The following is a 20,516-nucleotide window of genomic DNA, read 5'->3' as shown; positions in this document are numbered from 1 at the left end:
GTTTTCTTGTCCGGCAATAATACAGAGATCTTTTTTTTTCAATGCACAAAAGAGAGCCATCAGTTTGTGAGAGAAGACAGACAGACACACCAATGAGTGAAAACACCACAAGGATCTGTACCTATTTTGTATATGTATAATAAATTGAGATGTTTTTAATTATTTGAATGCTGAAATAAAGCATGTTAAGTGGTCTAACATTGAATCCTTCCTAATTCCCTGAGTGACTGGCTGAAAACCCCCTTGTGTTTTGAATTAAAGCAGCTTTTTTTACTTGATTTCCAGTTGTACAGTGACTGATTTAGGAGATGAGCAAGAGAAGAGTTAAGAAACACCTCAGAAAAGTTTCTGTTGTTAGTTTGTTGTCCATTTCACACCCCTAAGAAAGCCTAATTATTGCCTAAACAGTGTGTGGGTGTGAGAAGATGCAACTTAGCACTCCAGATAAAATGCAAAGATGATCAGTGGATTCTTAAACTTCAAGAGCTCAATATTTTTTTTTTAGCTCAGAAGGGATTGAACACATTTTGAGTCACTGTTGCGTCTAACTTCCTGTTGGTTGACAGTAAAAACATCTGAGCACTGCCTTACTGTAGTCTTAAAATGTGATTAAGCTCAGTGTTGCTGTTATCTTTGTTGTGATTTCTCTCCTATGTTAAAAAGAGACAATAACTGTGGCCTACCTCTCATTTCTTCTTCTTGAAAAGAGCTGGTGGTGATTTTTCCAAGGCAATAAATCCATTTCATAATCCAAATGGAAAGCACACATAGCTCTGATAATCCATTGCTAATGAGAGTGATATTTGCCGGTTACAATCCAGTGTTTCCACATTGACGCGGACCATCTGCACTGCTCAGGCAGCAGAACTGAGTGCTGCAGGAGTGACCTGAGCCTCTTGGCACCAGCCTGGCTTTACAAAGACACTGATTGTCCACCTTGAGAAAGGAAGCTTACCAGGAGCAGCGGATAGGTTTGCAGTCCCAGCGGGAATCCAAATTATTTTTGCAAGAATTTGGGTCTTTATTTGAGGCCTAGGCAGAGGAATGCCATCCTCTCTGGTTGCAGACACAGAGGAGGCTCTGTTTGCTGAGGGGGAGTCAGCAGCTGACTTTACTCTGAGGGCAAACATCAAAGAGATGTGGGAAAAAAGCAGATAGAATGGAGACAGAGGAAGGTTAAGGTGAGACTGCAGCAATGTGTTGTGGGGTTATTTTTTTATTATTTCTTGCTGAGGGAAAACCAACATATAGTGATAGTATTGGATCAGTTACAAAGACAAAGGAGGGTATACATAGAGTGCTTAACAAATTTATTAGACCACCACCCAAAGTAAGGTTTATGCCACAGCTGCCCTAAATCAACAGCGTTGGTAATTACCAAAATCATTTTTTATGTTTCTGCAATGGTTAATAAACCAATATGTAGAAGCACTTTGACCCAAATGATATTTTTAATGCCAAAATATAATTATTATTGTTTTTATTGTTGTGATGAATTTGTTAAGCACTGTACTTTAATATAGAGTTGGCCCCACTTCTGCAGCTAACAGCCTCCAGTCTTCTTGGATGGCTGAAGGAGTGTTTCTGTGGAAATTGTGCCCATTTATTCTGTAGAGTACTTATGAGGCCAGGCACTGATGTTGGATGAGAAGGCCCAGCCCACAGTCTCCAGTTCACCTCAAAGGTAGTTGATGGGGTTGAGGTCAGGGCTCTGTGCAGGCCAGTCAAGTTATTCCATACTGAACTCATCAAACCATGTCTGTATAGCCCTTGCTTTGAGCACTGGGGCACGGTCGTGTAGGAATAGAAAAAGGAATTCCCCAAACTGTTGCCTCAAATGTCTTTGAGCATTAAGATTGGGCTGGAGCCTAAACCTGGAAAACCAGCCCCATACAATTAACCAAACTTCACAGTGGGCACATTACAGTCATACAACCGGACTTGAGGAGATAACAGTGGCGCAGGCTTCTAAAGTTTCCAAAACACCTTGAATCCAGGAGTAGGTCACCCAACACCTGAAGAAACATGACAAAACTAAAATTAGGACAAGATAAAAGATTTGCTTTTTTAATATGCATCGTTAATAATCTTGATCTAAATTGTGAAATACAAAGAGCTGTAGGGCCAATGACCTCATGGTCTATCTAGAATGAGATGGCGTGGATTGTGACACTCTTGGAGTTTGTCAAGTCAACAATGATGTTAACTCTTGAGGGAAGCCTTTGGCTGGAGGAGCTGTGGACCTGCCAACATCTGTGTTGATGCTTTTCTGCATGCATACGATAAGGACACATCTGCAAAGGTCAGATAATTAAAACTAAGTGAACTGTTCTTATCTGATTGAAAGGTTAACCCCTTCTGTGGTCTCAAAAATGGCCTTTAAGATGAAGAAATTAAAGGGCCCTCATATCAGCAGTGATATTATGACTATATTTATCACGGATAAGAGATAAACGTAAAAAGTCATATCAGAAACACCTGTAGTTATACAGGGCAAAAAGAGAATCTGGAGAATCTGCATAAGTGTTTTTAATAGCTCACAAAATGAGGAGACTTCATGTTACACATCAGTGTACACTGATGACTTTAAAGATTTTTTTTTTTTTTTTGAGTGACAGTGCAACTTTTTCTTTTTCTTCCTTGCTTTAACCTTTTTTTTTAAAAAAAACAAAAACATTTTGACTCATTTGTAACTTCATTTTTTTTTTAAATATTTCATTTTTCCTGTCTCTTTTTCAACCTTTTGCTAAAAAACATTTTTATCCAAATCCTGACTTTTGTCTCTCAATGTTTTAACTGTTTTCTCAACATTTTGACTTTTTGTAAGACATTCAAATTTGACTTGGACCGTTTTGACTTTTGTTTCTTAAAATGACTTTTGTGCACAAGATTACAACCCAAATATCTCAAAATGTCTTTTTTGTTTTTCAGTTTTTGACTGATTTCAAAACAGTTTTACCCATTTACTCCACTGTTCCTGATTATTTTACATTTTTCTTAACATTCACAGTTTTTGTCATAGTTAAGTTTAAATTTTCTACATATAAACTTTTTTCTAAAAATTGAGATTTTTTTCTCTTTTCGTGATGTTTGAATTCATATTCTCAGTATTTTGTCTTTTCTTGACATTTCTCTTTTTCATCAACATCTGACTTGATTTCATGACATATTGACTTTTTCTTGACTTTCTTTTATCTGAACATTTCAACTTTCTTGTTTTTTTACCTTTTGCTCGACACATTTTCCTCAGAATCTTGACTTTCATCTCTCAATTTTTGATTTTGCTTTAGTCTGTAAATTTCACATTTTTGAGTAAAAATTGTGACATTTTCACAAATTTTCCAGATTTTTCCACTTTTCCCCAGTATTTTCACTTTTTTCATTATTTTCTTGACATTTTACTTTATATTCTCAGCATTTTGAATCTTTTTTCTTGATGTTTCACTTTTTACTCAGCATCTGACACTATTTTCATGACATTTTGCCATTTTTTTATCTTTATTTTTATTTATTTTTTTATTATTATTTTTCTAAATATTTCATTTTTCTTTATTGCTTTTAAACCTTTTGCTTAACACGTTTTTGTCAGAATTTTGACTTTCATTAAATTTTTTGAACTGCTTTTCTCAACATTTTGACTTCTTTTTCTACACTTTCAAATTTAACCCTTCTGTTTTTTAACATGACTTTTGTCCACAAGATTGCAGCTCATTAAACTTACTTTTATTTTGTTTTTTGCTGGTTTCACAACTATTTTGCTCATTTACTCCTCTTTTTTCTTCACATTCAGATGGTTTCCACATTTGATTTTGATTTAATCTCTTTATTTCAGCGTTTTCCCCTAATAATTAAGATTTTTTTTCTTCAATTTTTCATATTTCATCTCTCTCCTCAATATTTATTTTTTTCCTCATTAATTTCTTGATGTTTGAAGCTATGTCTATACTCTCAGTATTTCACACTTTTCTTAACATTTTTCTCTTTGTCCTTGACATTTAACTTAATTTCATGATTTTGGCTTTTTCATGACTTTCATTTTTTCTCAACATTTAAATTTTTTATATTGCTTTCACCCTTTTGCTCAACACATTTCCTTCCATTTGTGTCAAATTCTGAACTGTTTTTCTCAACATTTGACTTTTCATAAGACTTTCAAATTTAACTCTTGCCATTTTGGCTTTTGTTCAACTCATATATCCCAAAATCCTGTTTGATTTTTTTGTTTGTTTGTTTGTTTGACTTTTTAACATTTTCAAAACAATTTTACAACCTTCATACCATTGTCGTCTCATTTTCTAACATTTGCTCTATTATCTCATTTATTTTATTTTATTTTCTACATTTCAACTTTTTTCCATAATAAGTAGGATATTTTTTCTCACTTTGTGATAAATCCCCTTTTTCCTCAATATTTAACTTTTCTTATCAGTTTTCATGACATCTAACTTCACATTCTAAGTGTCTTGATTCTTTTTTGATGTTTCACTTTTTCTTCAACATCTAACTTCATTTTCATGATATTTTGACTTATTTCTTAAAATGCATTTCTGTGACTGGACTTTAACTGTAGAATTCAGAACAAAAGAAAACTGAATTTGAGTTCCATTTTTATATTTCAGTTCAAGTATATGTACAAAGAGACAATTACCAGAGTATTTAAGAACTTTTCTTGGTAACCAGAGTTTGTTTGTTTGTTTGTTTGTTTGTCTTAATAATGAGACTGTAGTCAAAGACTGTGAAGATCTGTGAATGTAATAAAACTGAATAATTTTCTTTTATGAAAAATTTTGAGCATAACATGACTGAATGAAAAAGTGAAATGAGGACCTGTTTTTATTATGAAATGCAAGCAAAAGAAGTTGATCTTAAAATTCAAGTACATCTCTCAGATATCATCATTTATAAATTGTTTTCTGTGTGCTGATATGAATTCATGAGGCTGCATTTTCTTCTGACCCATAATAGGGAACTTTAGCAAACACTGTGCAGAGGATTTGAAAACATCTAAACATTTGAAATGTCAAAAAAAGACTTCTGCGTCATCATGACAGGACGTTTTGTTTATCTCATGTGGTACCCCTTGTCTTACCTATCTTACAGCCTAAGGAGGAACTGGGTGTGTCCCATCTTTGTCTCAAGCATAAAAACCCAGCTAATTTTGGACTCACTGGAGATTTTTGCAACTCTGAAACAACAGACAAGATGACCAGCCTCACTGACAGGGACAAGGCTACAGTCAGGGCCTTTTGGAGCAAAGTGGCTCCAAAGTCACAGGAGATTGGCGCAGAAGCCCTGGCCCGGTATGATGGAAACTTTTTTTTTTGTTTTTTTTTTAACTCTATGTACATCAGGGAACTTCACTGTAGGTATTGGCTTGTATGTACAGAGTGTGTCAGGGGAAGTTAGCGATGCTGTTTGTTTGGCTCTGAGACACCATAGCTAGCTGTTCAGGCCTCCTCAGGTGTCATGGGACTAACTGGATGAAATGCTCGTGAAGTTATCACAAACCTGGTGATGTGCCAGTGGGATTAGGGATATTCTCACCGAGGGCTTATGCTTTCTTTAACTCAGTGTTTTCCCCACACAGGATGCTGATTGTGTATCCACAGACCAAGACTTACTTTGCACACTGGAAGGACCAGAGCCCCAACTCCCCCTCTGCCAAGAAGCACGGCATCACTATAATGTCTGGAGTTGGAGATGCTATAGGCAAGATTGATGATCTGAAAGGTGGTCTCCTGACCCTCAGTGAGCTGCACGCCTTCACTCTGCGTGTGGACCCTGCAAACTTCAAGGTACAGAGACCTAAAGTATTTTAAACAATGACAATTTGAGTCTGGACTGCAGAATTCAGCTTTAAAAACTCTTAAATTTGCCACTGCATTCTTTTCACAGACCATCTCCCATTGCATCCTCGTGGTCATGGCCATCATGTTCCCCGAAGACTTCACCCCCCAGGTCCATGTCTCTATGGACAAGTTTCTGGCTTGTCTGGCTTTGGCTCTGGCTGAGAAATACAGATAAACAGGAGAAGAAGATGGAGACTTTAGCTTCATTGGCTCACTCCACACAAATAAAAGCTACAATGCAAAAAAAAATGTTTTTTGGTTGTATGTCTTTGACAAATTCAGTTGCAGTTCAGCATACTTTAGAAGAAAGATTGAAGTGAGGTTCCAAAAGCATTCAGAGACTAATGCTCAACAATAGAAATTCAGTCAGATTACACTTAAATGAAGACAAGTGATAAATTAATGAGAGAAGCATAAGAAATGTGAAAAAGTTCATGTTTTGTCAAAAAAAAAAAAAACAAATTAGCAGAGCGTTAATTGACTGTTGACCACAGGGATGTCTGTTATATTTAATTTATAAAGCTAGGTAGAATTTTATTCTAGTTTTTATTTTTTTATTTCCATAAATGTCATGTATTTGACCCACTAGAGAGCTCCTGTATAGGCCTGTCAGTTATGTGCATCTGGGAACAGAGCAAAACTCTTACAGCATCCTATCCTGACTGTAAGAGCTGAAGGAGATTTGTGTCATTGTTTTGATGCTGATAAGACCATGTGCAGCAGTTAGATTGTCTCCAGACAGAAATATCATCCTACACATATATGTGGGTGTACAAAGACAAAGACAAAGGAGCATACTTACTCCTGTTCTGCAAAAGTGATAATAGATGTTTTGATGTAGCTTGACAAGAAGACATCCATGTTTTTAATACTGTTACTAGCCTTGAAAAGAGAAGTGGTGTAGTGATGTAGTCTGTCAAGCGTGTTAGCATCATCAGTCAGTGGGGCAGTTACTTGAAAATCAGCTGGCCCCACACAGTTAATTCATAACATGCCAAACACAACCAGAAAGCTCTGATTCTTAGGATTCTGACTTTGTTAACCATTTGAGGATAAAACCACCACAGGGGCCACAATGAATGCATTTGTCAGACAACAAACAAACCAAACAACAATAATAAAATTGCAGCATATGCCATTTGACACTTTGCTACTTCAACCTTGGTCCTCTGGCCTCATAATGGCCATAACTCAGGCCTGCACCAAGCCCACACCTCAGCTGACCCCTCCATAGAGTTATTTTTTTATTTTAACTTATTTTTTTATTTTACTCTCAGTCTTAGTCTTTAGATTAAGTGCCTAGTTAGTACCTAGTTAGTTGCAGTCACATTTTAGTAATTTCTACCCTTTATAGCTATAGTCTAGTTTTAGTCCATAAAAGACCTTACATTTTAGACTTTAAGTCCACGCATTTGTTCTCTTGCCTAAATCTGGTACCAGATCATGGTAGTGTGTTCTACGCACCCTTCCAAACCTGGGGTCCCTGCTACAGCTGAGAGGCAGAAGAGCTGCAGCTGCATTGTATTTTGACAGTCCTACACACTGTGGAGAACTACTATGGATTTTAAATGTCTGATGAAAACTACATTACATTTTACTTTCGTTTTAGTCATCCTGACAAAAAATAACTTACTTTTTTCTCAGTTTTAGTCATCAAAGATCTATTTTTGTCTGGTCTTAGTCTGGTCGTTTTTCATGGAAATAAGAGTGTTGAAAACATTTTTAATTGCACTTTTAGTCAACAAAATTATCACCGTCCCTCCATGATGCACGTGGCTGCCCCTGGGACCTGGACCAGCCCAACCAGTACTCAGCACCCCATATGGAGCTGTGCTGAATCAGGCTTGCTGAGTGAGGAGGATGAAGAGTTGGGAGTGAACGTCTCCTGGACAAGACTGCCCACAAGGGGGGATAAAAGGGAGGACTCTCTGGGGCCCAGCCAAACTGGGGGACCACAGAGTTCAGGAAAATCCCAGTCCACTGTAAAATGAAGCTGTGACAACAATATTTTATTTCTAACCCAAAGAATAATCACTCTTACCAAGGCAACAAAGCATGATAAAATTTATTAATGCTACAGCACAAATACAGCCTTTTTCAAAATGAAAACTCTTTTTCTTGAAACAAAATTACGTTTTTATTGGTAATGTTAACAATGTAGATGCACTGAACTAACAATTTGAAAAGTAATGTTAGACTTCAAAGCTAGGCCATGATTTGCACAAACATCTGGACGCAAGAAAACAGAAAAAACTGAGTCAACTTTATTATGAAACAGTTGCAGAATTGGGAACAGAAGCCAGAAAACAATGGTAAGAGGTGGCGAATGGCACAAAACACAGCCAAAATGGGTAAAATCTGATTTGAAAAAAAGAGAAAAATGTTTGAAAATAATTGAAATGGGCTACAGAGTAGAAAAAATGGATACAATTGCCAAAAGGGATGGCAAAAATGGGTAGAAAGTTGCAAAACATTGAAAAATGGGCCTAAAGTGGCAAAAGAGTGGGAATAAAGGGTGAAAAACATCAGAAAATTTGTTAACTGGGCATAAAGGGGTAAAAACACCATAAATAGGCTTAAAGTGACAAAACTGTGGCAAAAAATGGTGTAAAGTGGCAAAAATGTTTTAGAAGTAGAAAAAAACAGCCAAAATGGATTAAAAATAGCTAAATGAAGAAGGCTGGAAAAAAATGTAGAAAAGAGGTTTAAAAGTGGCACGAAAAATAATTCCAACTTCAGGACCCAACAATAGTTTGCCACACTTGTCGGGTACAAAGTGAGGCAGCTGCTTGAGCTGAGTGGTTAGATGTGTTTTAGATATTTCTGAGATGTTTTAGATGTATTAATGTGTTTAGATGTTGCCTGTTTGTACAGTGGCCATTGTTGAGATTCCTTTGCTCGTGTTTCTGGTATTGTTTGTTTGTTTTTATGACCTAAATTTGTATTAGTTTTTCAAATAGTTAAATTATTGTTGGTTTTGATGTTGGACATTTGTGCACCATGACTGGAGTTATCCGCTGAGTTAGCCAGCCACCACCTGCAGCAAGAGATGTCTTAAGGGAGAGGGTAGTGTTCTGCTTCTCATTAGAGGGTGTTTATTAGCTATGCTTTTATCTCTTTGCCTCTTACTCGTCAGAAGACACCTGTCTTTGCCACAGGTGTGCAGTGCAATAGAAGGTGGCAGTCTTCTTTAAGTATGAAGTGCACTACAATGGAACTGTCAATAGTTTAAATTTAAGTGAAGTGCTGAGTTAAAAGTAAACTTTAATGTGTAAAAAAGTGAGTTGTCCTTTCATCTATCTCACTTAATAACAAGAAAAAGGCAGTAAATAAGTGACTTTAATGAATAACACTGTGAGTGTTCAAAATTAACACTAAATGAAGAATAAATGAAGACTTCCTGAAATCCAACTTGGGACCTGTGAGAATTATTCAAACTTGGAAAAAGTGTTAAGATGAACACTATGGAGGTTGAATTTACACTGATGATTTTGCTGTGTATAGGACAGAAGGGTATGGATTAGGAATGGTGATTTCTAAACTCAGTAAAATGAATAAGCAGTTTGCCCTCAGCCAAACATAAGCAGTTGCCTGGGGCCTCTACAACAGGGGCTTCAAGATACAGTCACTGTAGACAGAGGAATGGAACATGGAACCTTATAGATATAAATCAGCACAATTTCCAACAAGGTATAGGTAATTTTATTTTTATGATAATCAAAACTAAAGGCAAACTTCTGCACAGAGTGGCTGATGTGGGAGAAACTGGCATGGAGTGAAACCGTGTCATGTTTCCCAATGCAGCCATGATCTTTGTGCAACTTAGATAGTACACCCTGTTGGAAAGAACAAATTAATTTTCTGTTCTTTCTGATTGTACATCAGTCATTAAAATTAGGTTGATTTGATCATTTTGAATCACTTGATATTGTCTTAAGAAAAATCAAAAAACCCTCAATATACAGAAATGCTACCGGTGCAAAAATTGCCCAATACTAAGTGTCTCAGGGTTCTGTTTTTGTTGAATCATGTCAGAGTTTGTCATTTAGATCCTGTGCCAACTTTTTTAGCCTAGGCTATGTGTTGCACATGATTTTTCTGTATTGTATAGATTCTTTCCTAGATTTAGGCATGCGGGGATTCAACCTAAAAATGCCCCTATTTAATATTGTCATCATGATTTATATCATATGACAAGCAAATCTTGGCCAAAACAGGCAGTAAAGAAATGCAAAGCCATATACATCTTATATCAGAAGGTACAGTATGTTTACTTAGGAAGGATTAGTCATGATAAAACAATAGGATAAAATATGGAGGGCACTGACACATTTCTGGATTATTTTCAAAGCTGAATACTGCTCTGGGATTTCTGTGGAGACACTCATTAACGAGAATGCTTTAATTCTGGTGTATCTGAACAACATCAGCTTTTAATTCATAAGCAAATAGGGCAAGAACATAACGTAGATAGATTAATCAGATATCGCCAGGTTAGGGTGATATTTCCGGTAGGCTATTCTAGTATTACCCTGTTTTTCTCGAACAATACAATTCACTTTTTATATTTAAAAACTCCAATAAAATAACTTCTCATTTTTCATTTCATCATACCTGTTTCAGAAACGTAAATCCAATATTCAAAGATGCACGTACCCCCGTCGCTACAAGTGAGAGATGTGGACTGAAGGCCTTATTGCAGTGCTTCCTATAAACACCCAGATTGAGAAGTATTCTGGTCGCGTACATTTAGAGCAAAGACAGATTAATGAGCAGTTATGTACGAAGAGAGCAATCTACCTAACTTAATAATGAGGACAAAAGCAGTAAATGAGAAAGAATGCGGGGATTATCTGTAACCGATCGTGTGTTGGAGCTGCCCCCTAGTGGTCACTGATTTGAATATAAGGACCACGGACAGCTACCCGTGGCTGCCAGCAGGATCCAAAACCCAGTTGTGCCTGTCTTACATTGTAGCTGTACAAGCTTGTCATGGCTTCTGTCCATAGTTACCCTGGTACCATGAAAGACTATTACGGTATCTGATTTATACTCACACAGCCTAATGGAGGAGCAGGAATTTGGTCACTAAATCAAAAATGAAATAACAAATGTTTGTCACCAACTTTGATATGATTCTAGTAAAAATCAAACCTGAAACCTGTTTGACACCAGAGCGACAGCAAAAGAAGTGCTTAACAACCAAAACTGGGAATGTTTGCGTTTTCAATTACAAAAGAAATGCCCATGAAAGTCAGGCTGTTCTTTAAAAAATAAACAAATAGGAATTAGGGGAGTTAAAGGAAGGGATAAAGAACACATATATTACTCTATGCGGACGATATTGTAGTGGTAGTCACTGACCCCTTAGCATCATTACCACATCTGATGTTTCTTATTCAGTTGTTTTCAAAATTTTCAGGCTATTCCATCAACTGGGATAAATCTAAAGCAATGCCCCTTTCTAATTCATGCCACTCATTTATGGTTGAGAAGTTTAAATTAAGATGGGTACGCAGTGGAATGAAATACCCAGGTACTAAACTTTCTGAGGCTATAGAGGAAATGGCAATGTTAAACTTTAACCCTCTACTTTAAAAGATTAAAACAACCCTTGAGAAGTGGGAGAAGTTCAAACTTACACTATGGGGAAAAATTAGTGTTATAAAAATGATAGTTGCTCCACATTTTCATTATGTTGCAATGATGCTGCCAATTAAAATACCATGTTTTATTTTTAGGCAACTTTACGAAGTAATAAAACATTTTTTTGTGGAGTGGGAAAAAAACAAGAATTAAGCTGAGAAAGCTGTATGCACATAAAGAGAACGGAGGGTTGGGCCTTCCTGATCTAAGACTGTATCGATTATCTTTTGAAATGGCTAAGATAGCTACATATTTTCATGATAAAGATGACAAAGTAGCTTAGATCGATGTTGAATACATATAGAAGTATTATCTCAAAAAATATCTGATATTGCAAACCCTGTACTGTGGCAAAGGAAGTCTGGGTCAAAGTCCATAAAATGCTGAAAATAAAACACCATACAACAATACTCATCATTATGGCATAATCCAGAAGTCCGCATAGGTAACAAAAAAAACAAAAAACAAAACAAAACAAAACAAAACAAAAAAAAAACAATATTTTGGAAACAGTGGGACTCCGGAGGTCTGCACCATTGGTCATCTGTTTGAGGAAGGAGTGTTTCTGTTGTACAATAAATTATTAGAGCGATCCAACTTGGTAAGGAAAGGTACAAAGCAAAAACTGGAGTGCTGAATTCTCAGTGTTAAATATTTCAGTGTTGATTTTAACACTCAGAGTGTAATCTAAACTCCATTCAGAGTAAATGGCCTTCAGTGTTGGAGTTATTTGACAGTGTTAATGCACCAATGTTAGTCCATCTCTGTAGAGTGTTGACTGAGCCAAGCCCCGCCTACTGCAATTTCAAATCTGAGGGGCAGAGTTTTCCCATCATGCCTTTGTGCAGAGTGTTTAGGTATTATCTATTTAGATGTAGTATTCAGATGTTTTACTGTTTTTAGATGTTGCCTGTTGTACAGTGATCACTGCTGGAATTCATTTGCACAAGTTTCTTAAATTATCTTGAGTTCTTAAGTTTTTAATGTTTAACACTTTTGCACCATGAGTGTAGTTGTCTGCTAGGTTGGTCACTTTCTGACTGTGGTTATGATTTCTTTGATGTAACAGAGAGAGTGTCATTTGTCAACTCAGACCATGTTACAGCTCTGAGTCTACCCCATTGCTTCATGATTGCCATAAAATATATCACATTGATTCAGTTGTACAACGTGAGGTGGCAGTCACTCATATCAGGTGTTTCTGCTTTTCAATAAATGTTCTTTGTGTTAAGTGCATGTCTTGTTTCTTTTTATAAATAGATAATACTGTACACCCACTGGAGTTAATTGTTATACACTCATCAGTGTTATCACACCAGAGTAAAGAGTAAAGAGTAGTAATTTTTTAACACTGACACTAGCGTAGAGTAAAGGCAACACTACTCGGTATTCACCAGTGTAAATTTTTAACACCATACAGTGTTGGAGAAACACTGGATAGTGCTAAATTAACACTTAAAAGTTTGGACACATAAACACTTTACTAGTGTTAGATTTAACACTCTGAGTGTTAATCTAACACTGATGATTTTACTGTGTAACTTTTGGAAATACTTGCAGATAAGGTGTTGCATTACCTCAAAATGATGTTGCTGAGAATATTGTGTTAAATCATATGAAATTATCACCTGAAAAACAGAAAGCCTCACTCTTTCATAGGACTGCAACCTCTATGCTTAGTAATGACAATGATCATATAAAAGCGATTTGGCAGAAGGACTTTGAGGAAGAGATTGAAGGCCCTAAATGGGGAACAATTGTGGCCATCCAGACTGTACAGAATGACATTGCTGAATGATGACCTATGTTGGAAATGTAAACTTGAAACTGGAATTTTTTTTTACTGTGTTTGGGAATGCTCTTTGGTCAGACCCCTCTAGACTCAGATTCTAAACATTTTAAGTAACTGGTACAGTTTAGAAATTCCTTTAAACCCAGGACTTCGCTTATTGGGGGATAAATCTCAAATATCTAATTTCTCCAAACGTGAGTTCTCGATCATTATTATGGGCACAAAAACGGCCTGCCGGGTTATTCTGAGAAACTGGAAGATATCAAAGGTCCCACAAGTGAAGCAATGGGTCAGTGCAATGACTGAAACTGCATCTTATGAATGCATGCTGAGTAGGCTAAGTGATCGTTGGGGGGAGGGGGCAACTCCTTGGGACAGCTTCTGGGATTACATAAAGGCGGTGGATAAAGATTGAGGTGCTGGTCTCCTGTCATGGGGGTCTTGCAAATTTAGAAAACCCCTGTAACTTGATTGTGGTTAATGGTACTGAATATATATTTCCATTTCCTATGTTGACATATATGTTTATGTTCTCTGGATTAAGGAGTTGAAGTCTGCCTCTGTGTCATATGTATGTAAAAGATCTGTCTTGAAACAGAGCATTCTGTATCATGTACCATGCCTGCAAAAAGTTCAATAAAAAAACTGGAATTCCAAAAAATAAATAAATAAATAAACAAATAAATGAAAAACAAAAATGAAATAAATCATTTATCAAAATCATGAGATACACAGTCATAATTATTAGGTAAATAGTCAAAATTACAAGACGGAACAAGTGTAAATTAACACATTCAAAATTTTAAAAAAATCTAAATTATGAGATAAAAGTCATAATTATGAGACAAAAGTCCTAAATATGAGATACACCTCATATAGTTATGACTTACCATCTTGTAATTTAGATTTAGGATTTGTTTTTCTTTTTAATTGTCAAATTGTAATATTTTTTCTTTTCTAAATGTAGGAAATGAGCTTCCATACATTGCAGACAAACTCCTACTAACTGTCTTAATTGTGCAAAAACACTGGCACCATTTCCGTTTCCTGAGTTTGTCAGCTTTTTCTCAACCATTGGATACCATGCTTTCAAAATACTAACCTACATCACCATAATGTTCTATATGATCATTCATGACAGAAATGTAAATATCTACTGTCCTTTTTTTAACCAAAGACACAGACCAATGTCTAAATTCCACAAATAGCCTATGTTGAAAACATCTTAAAAAGTGGGTGAAGTCAGGGAAACCCTCCTCATCTCCAGTTCCAACAAGTTTTCTAAATGTTGCCAGGATTTTTTTCAATTTTAAAGTACAGTTACTCTGATCAAAACATACTGAAGTCGGAGTAAAAGTACTGATTTTCAAAATGAACTCAAAAAGGACAAGCATCTCAGTTATAGTATTTGAGACTCAGATGAAAAGTGAGAAATATTACAAAAACGTGGTAATGTTATAGCTGCATAAATTCCACGTGCAAATTTTAAAATACAATTTAAAAGCAAACACTTGTGTTAATTATGATCATCTTTTCATTCTCTTTCATTTGAAAAACACCGAAATCAAGTCATTTAGTAAAACTGTTAGTCTGCCAAATATTTTCTTATCAGCATTATGCAATTACACTACAAAATATGAAGGTCCCTTTTTGGGAGGCTTTTGTTGCTAAAATATGACCAAAAAATAATCGAAAATGTATAAAGATTTTTTTCAAATTTAAATGTCATTTGTTCTTCAAATAGGAATAACAATTTAGTGTTACATTGCTCTGTCTTTTCAACAGCACCTGCGTTCAAAAACGATTCAGAATTTAACCAAAGCATCATAACCAGCTAATCGTCCCAGTTGTTAACTTCGATTCTGAACATACGCTTCTAATTTAGACGAATTGTGTAAAAGGGCTAAATCACTGCTCTGGGTTGGAAGGCATGGGCTGCAGCCAGAAGTAATGACGTCAAACTGAGGTCTAGACACTCTGCGGCTGCATCGACGTTTGATAACGGCTGCATTTGCCAAAACTGGCAGAGATTTTCTGAGTTTCTAAAAAAAAGTCTCTGAATAGAAAATCCGTGTTAAGAACTAAGAATATGGTGACAAGAAATATTTTGTGGTCCAAGAAGAAATAGGCTAGCCTAAGCAAAGCATCCCATTAATATTTTGATTTTTGTCTCTATCTAATGGCAACCAATAACTGAGGGGATTTGTCCTTTAATTAAAAGACATGCAGCTAATGAACTGGTTAAATTGATCTTATTTTTTAAGGTGAGCGTGTCGCTGCACTTTTTTTCTTTCTGTGTTTAGAATTTTTGAACAGGTGTTGCCCATTTGTTCCACTCTCTCGTGCTTCAAATATCCAGTACGCACGAGACAGTCAGGTATCGACTGACTACAGTGACTTCCTGTGGTGAACAAATACCGGTCAGTGGTGAGTTAAGAAGGACTGTGGTGGTTTAAGACCTCAACCTCCAAAATCTATTCAGATCATTCTTGAGTCAGAGTGGAAATCTGTGCAAAGTTTGGCAAAGCATTCCTGACATATGTGGTTCACAATCAACGGATAAGGCATTAAAATTAATGGGAAATTTAAGGAAGAGGTGAGTCCGAATTAGCTGTTTACTTTTAAACTTTATCTGTGGTCCCCTGTGAGGGGGTCCTCCCCTCAAAGTCTGGCATTGCCCTGCAGATAAGCCTTCAGGCAAGGAACTTTACCGCAAATGACCCCTTTCATATCAACTATGACTAAATCCTGTAATATCAAACAATTTCAGCGTCTGGATCAATATTTGTATTTGCACTGCAGCTTACGTGTTCGATAATTCATGCACTCACATTTTTTAATTCCATTTTTTTCTCCAATTTTTATTTTATTGTATTTACTTTAAAGGTTGTTTCCCCAGTTTGGTGTGCTGTAACTGAAGCATTCTATTCAGATATCTAATGTCTCACACAAATATATCGCTACGTCATCAAATCACTGACCAAGGGAATTAAAAAACTAAACTCACAGTCGACTAATATTCATATGAGTTCATCTATAGTGGCTGTCAACGAGGGTTTCGTCTGGCTTTATAATAGAAGGTTTTCAGAATTTAACTTATTTATTTTAAATGAGTCTAAAGACGATATGGAGGGCCTTAAAATCAACTTTTGCTTTGGTAATATTCAGATCGACCTTGAAAAGTCTTTTTTCTGGTTATCTCATTCAAGCTGCCTGATATGGAACCGTTCCAAGTGCCATGCTATCTTTGAGGTGGGCCGGGTGTGCCCATGCCCGGGTTAATATATAAAGGCAGCCGGGGTTAGAGCTCATCACAGCATTCAACCTCAGCTACAACCAAACAATCAGCAAGATGACTAGCCTCTCCGCCAAGGACAAGGAGACAGTGAGGACCTTCTGGGACAAAGTGTCCGGCAAAGCAGAGGACATCGGCACCGATGCTCTGTCCAGGTAAATATGGCACCAAACTACGGAGGGCCATTGAGGTCAGGAATGGGCAGGAAAATTGTTTCAATGCGCATTTAGAGAAAAAGCGAAATAACAGAAAGAAAGTGGAAATCGTCTATGATGCTCATTCTAAAAAGCGTTTTTTTAACATGCTGACTTTTTTCTCGACATTTTGATTTTAAAAAATAATAATTGCAACATTTCTACTTTTTTCTCAAAATACCAACTTTTTATTTAATGTACTGACTTTGCTCTCCAAGTTTTGACTTCTTTAAAATATTCAAGTTTTTCTCTGCATTTAAGGTATTCCTTGAATTTTACCCCTTTACATTTCAACCTTTTTTTCTTAATATTTCAACTTTGTCTCTTCATTGCGATTTTTTCCTCCACATTTCAATAGTATTACTTTCAACATTTCGACTTTTTTTTTTTTTAAACAAAAAGACGTCTTTCTCCCCTCACATTTTCTCTGTGCCCTTCCTTGCCAAAACACTCAACTATCTATTTTTTGTCAGTCTCCTTCTAACTTATATCTCAAATTTCTACCCAGGATGCTGGTGGTGTACCCGCAGACCAAGACCTACTTCTCCCACTGGAAGGACCTGAGCCCCGGCTCTGCCCCCGTGAGAAAGCACGGAAAAACCGTGATGAATGGAGTTGGAGATGCTGTGAGCAAAATTGAAGACTTGACAAGCGGTCTGCTGAACCTCAGCGAGCTGCACGCCTTCACTCTGCGTGTGGACCCTGCCAACTTCAAGGTAGACGTCATAGATCACGAGCTTTCGAAGTGTGGCTTTGGTACCTTGAGCCAGTTATTGATTTTTCTTTGATAACAATAAAGTTGAATTCAATCGATTTCTGTCTTTCCTTTTCAGATTCTTGCTCACAACATCCTTGTTGTCCTGGCCATAATGTTCCCCCAGGACTTCACTCCCGAGGTCCATGTGTGTTTGGACAAGTTCCTGGCTGCCCTGGCTCGCGCCCTGGCTGAGAAGTACCGATAAACTGGGAAAGGACGCAGACAGCAGACAGCGAACAGGCAGCTTGGATACTCTCTGTCAGTCTGAATATACGAATAAAGTATCAAATGCAATGGAATTATTTGTGTCTTCTATATTCATTACGTCAGACAAGTTATTTTAGAAAAGTTTGAATGGACTAATCAAAAAGCAAACTGTTTTAACATCTGCTTCACAGCATTCTATCAGATCTATGAATTTACCACAATTAGTCGATATGGCATAAAATATTCTCAGCAATAAACCAAAATGCTGCTATAGCCTAATAATGTGAATATCTGACTGACTGACAGATAGGTTGTGTTTTCACGTTGTGGTTACACGCAAAACAACAGAGGCTTCAATAATCTCATTACTTTATGCACAGCCTCAATTGTCACTTTCCATGTAGCCTATCACGTGTGAAATAATTGTCTGTAGACTAGTGTATGATGAAGGGAATTGCATGTGAAGTATTTAGGCTTGATTATGATCCTTTTAGGGGTAAAGTATGTGTCAAAGTGAGGCGGAGGCATTTTAGGGAAATTAGGTGCTTTTCCTTGTGCTTTCAACAAAACGTTAAGAGATGATCGCGAAAAAGTTTTGGTAGTTACGAGTTTTTTTCCTCGTAATTACGAGATTTGAAAAATACAAAATAGACTGAGCCAGTCTGGGTGCATTTAAAAGAAATAATGGCAAAGGAAATGGAGGCAAAGACGGCGCTATCATCTACAATCAGGCGCACATAAAGCCTATAAAACGGTTTACAATTATGTTTTTATTTTTTAATCAAATAAAGTGGTAAATTCGTAGTTCGTAATAGTAGTAAATTCGCACCTTTTCCGTGTTTGTTCACGCGCTAAGGTGTTTATGATACACCGGAAGCCTCACAGTGATGAGCCTCAGTCCATTAAACGTCATCTCTCAGCACCTCGGACAGCTCCTCACCACTTTTCCCTGGCGTTTTTAAACAAGTCTGAATCATTTTGCACCACCTTTCATTAAACAAATCTCCACAGAAACAGGACTTTTATGCGGGTCAGAAAGTCACAAGTGTTGTTTCAAATTAATGCCACTATTGAGGGGTTTAAGTTACTTTTTAACTCACAACGATCTCTATTATATTTCACATGACTACATGTTTTATAACTGCTGTAGCCCTGTGCGTCTGACTGCATGTTATTCTATATTGTCCGGGTATGCTGATTTCCTCGGAATGTGCAGTATCATGTTTGGGTGTGGTCACAGCTGCCAGAGCACAGTGGGTGTTTGCTCTACTTTATGTTTAAGCCCTCCCGTTGGGCTGAATAATCCATAACATCCACAACTTTCAAAAAGTTTATTCTGCTTTCGGCATTTCTTACAATAAATCACATTATAAAATATTCCCTTTTGCGTTGTTAATATATCAGTGTTGGAGCATGTTGTGAGCAGCACTATAGACGATAGCCTACTTTGACATCGGTAAAGTGGGGGTCCCAGTCTCTGGTATTGTTATTCTAGGGGTCCCAGGAGGACGACAACCCCTGCTGTAGGCGACTCAACAGAAAAGATGCGCACTAATAGAGTAGTATTTGACATGGAAGGGGAAATGATGACTTCTTGGATCTTTGTGGAGTTAAGAAAAGTGAAAAAGGTCTATATTTGATTGTTTTTAATAAAACCGTATTGATTTAAATAAAGCTGTAAATTATGCCGCTATTTATTTACTTTTTTAATTCATTCATTCAGGTGTTTACGCATGTTATCTTTTGTTACTTTTCAAGCCTAAGTAAAAGAGCAAAATAAGTTTGATATTCAAACGCTTACACCAAAACTGCCAAACACACTGTTTGAACGAGTGAGTGCAAATTTCTGGTCTTTATATTCTGATAAGATCACTTACAGTCAGGCATGCCCACAGAGTTGACTGAGCCTCAGACCACCCCAGTGAATTGGCCCTTCCCAGTTGTGATTTATTAATCAAATCAATACAGTGTTGGATCAGTAGCATTGGTGCTAACTGGCTAACAGCTTACTTCATTTTGGACCTGAAAAGTGTGTCAAGCTGGGTTCTGATGTAGAAATTATTTATTTACAAGTATTTATTTGTGCTCCTCTTAAACGCCTCTTAACGCACAATATGCCACTTTAATTTACCATTTTATGTCAGTCTTATTTGAACCCCCTTTCACCCCCAGACTACTCACCCTAACCACTAATTGCTTTTTTATACACATTTTTTTCCATTTTTTACCCATTTTGCTACATTTGAACCCCTTTTCCCACACCAACAACAACAACTTTGGCTTCTTTAAACACATTTTTGCCACTATAGCCGAATTTTTCTACTTTAAAATCCCATTTCACTACCCTTGTCGCCAACTTTTAGATAGCCAATTTTACCCTTTAAAGCCTGAAAACACAAATTGCCAAGAAATTCTAATTTTTTGGAAATGAAATGTTTATTTCACTTTTTACTGAAATCCAAAAAAAAAAAAAAAAAAAAAAAAAAATCAAAATTTCTATAAAACTTAACATATTTTTTGTATATCATTTGAAAAATTAGGTGTTTTTGGTAACTGATAATCCACTTGAGGGCATTTTTATCATTTTCCAGATTGTATTCAGAATTTTTTTTTGTAATTTATGATCATATTGATTAGATAGAGGTATCATAAACGTATGTATCAAATATGCGACTACAGGCTTTAAGGGGTTAAACCCTTTTTGCCACTTTCTAACATACTTTTTTAACTGCTTTTTCTGCCTGTTTGTGCAACTTTTAACCCATTCTTGCAACTT

The 20,516-nt window shown here is 36.5% G+C and overlaps 2 protein-coding genes across 2 annotated transcripts; both read left to right on the top strand.

The window, feature by feature from the left end:
* The first annotated feature begins 5,202 nt into the window (after window positions 1-5,202).
* Window positions 5,203-6,024, top strand: LOC121503322 (hemoglobin embryonic subunit alpha-like). Its single transcript, XM_041777652.1, has 3 exons — window positions 5,203-5,300; window positions 5,588-5,795; window positions 5,896-6,024. Exons 1-3 carry the CDS (start codon window positions 5,203-5,205, stop codon window positions 6,022-6,024), a joined length of 435 nt encoding a protein of 144 aa, XP_041633586.1.
* Window positions 6,025-16,618: 10,594 nt separating this feature from the next.
* LOC121503313 (hemoglobin subunit alpha-2) lies at window positions 16,619-17,814 on the top strand. Its single transcript, XM_041777635.1, has 3 exons — window positions 16,619-16,737; window positions 17,285-17,492; window positions 17,610-17,814. Exons 1-3 carry the CDS (start codon window positions 16,640-16,642, stop codon window positions 17,736-17,738), a joined length of 435 nt encoding a protein of 144 aa, XP_041633569.1. The 5' UTR covers window positions 16,619-16,639; the 3' UTR covers window positions 17,739-17,814.
* Window positions 17,815-20,516: the final 2,702 nt, after the last annotated feature.

Source organism: Cheilinus undulatus, linkage group 21 (genome assembly GCF_018320785.1).
Source record: "Cheilinus undulatus linkage group 21, ASM1832078v1, whole genome shotgun sequence".
NCBI classification, from domain to species: Eukaryota; Metazoa; Chordata; class Actinopteri; order Labriformes; family Labridae; genus Cheilinus; species Cheilinus undulatus.
This window is presented reverse-complemented; position numbering and strand designations above follow the sequence as displayed.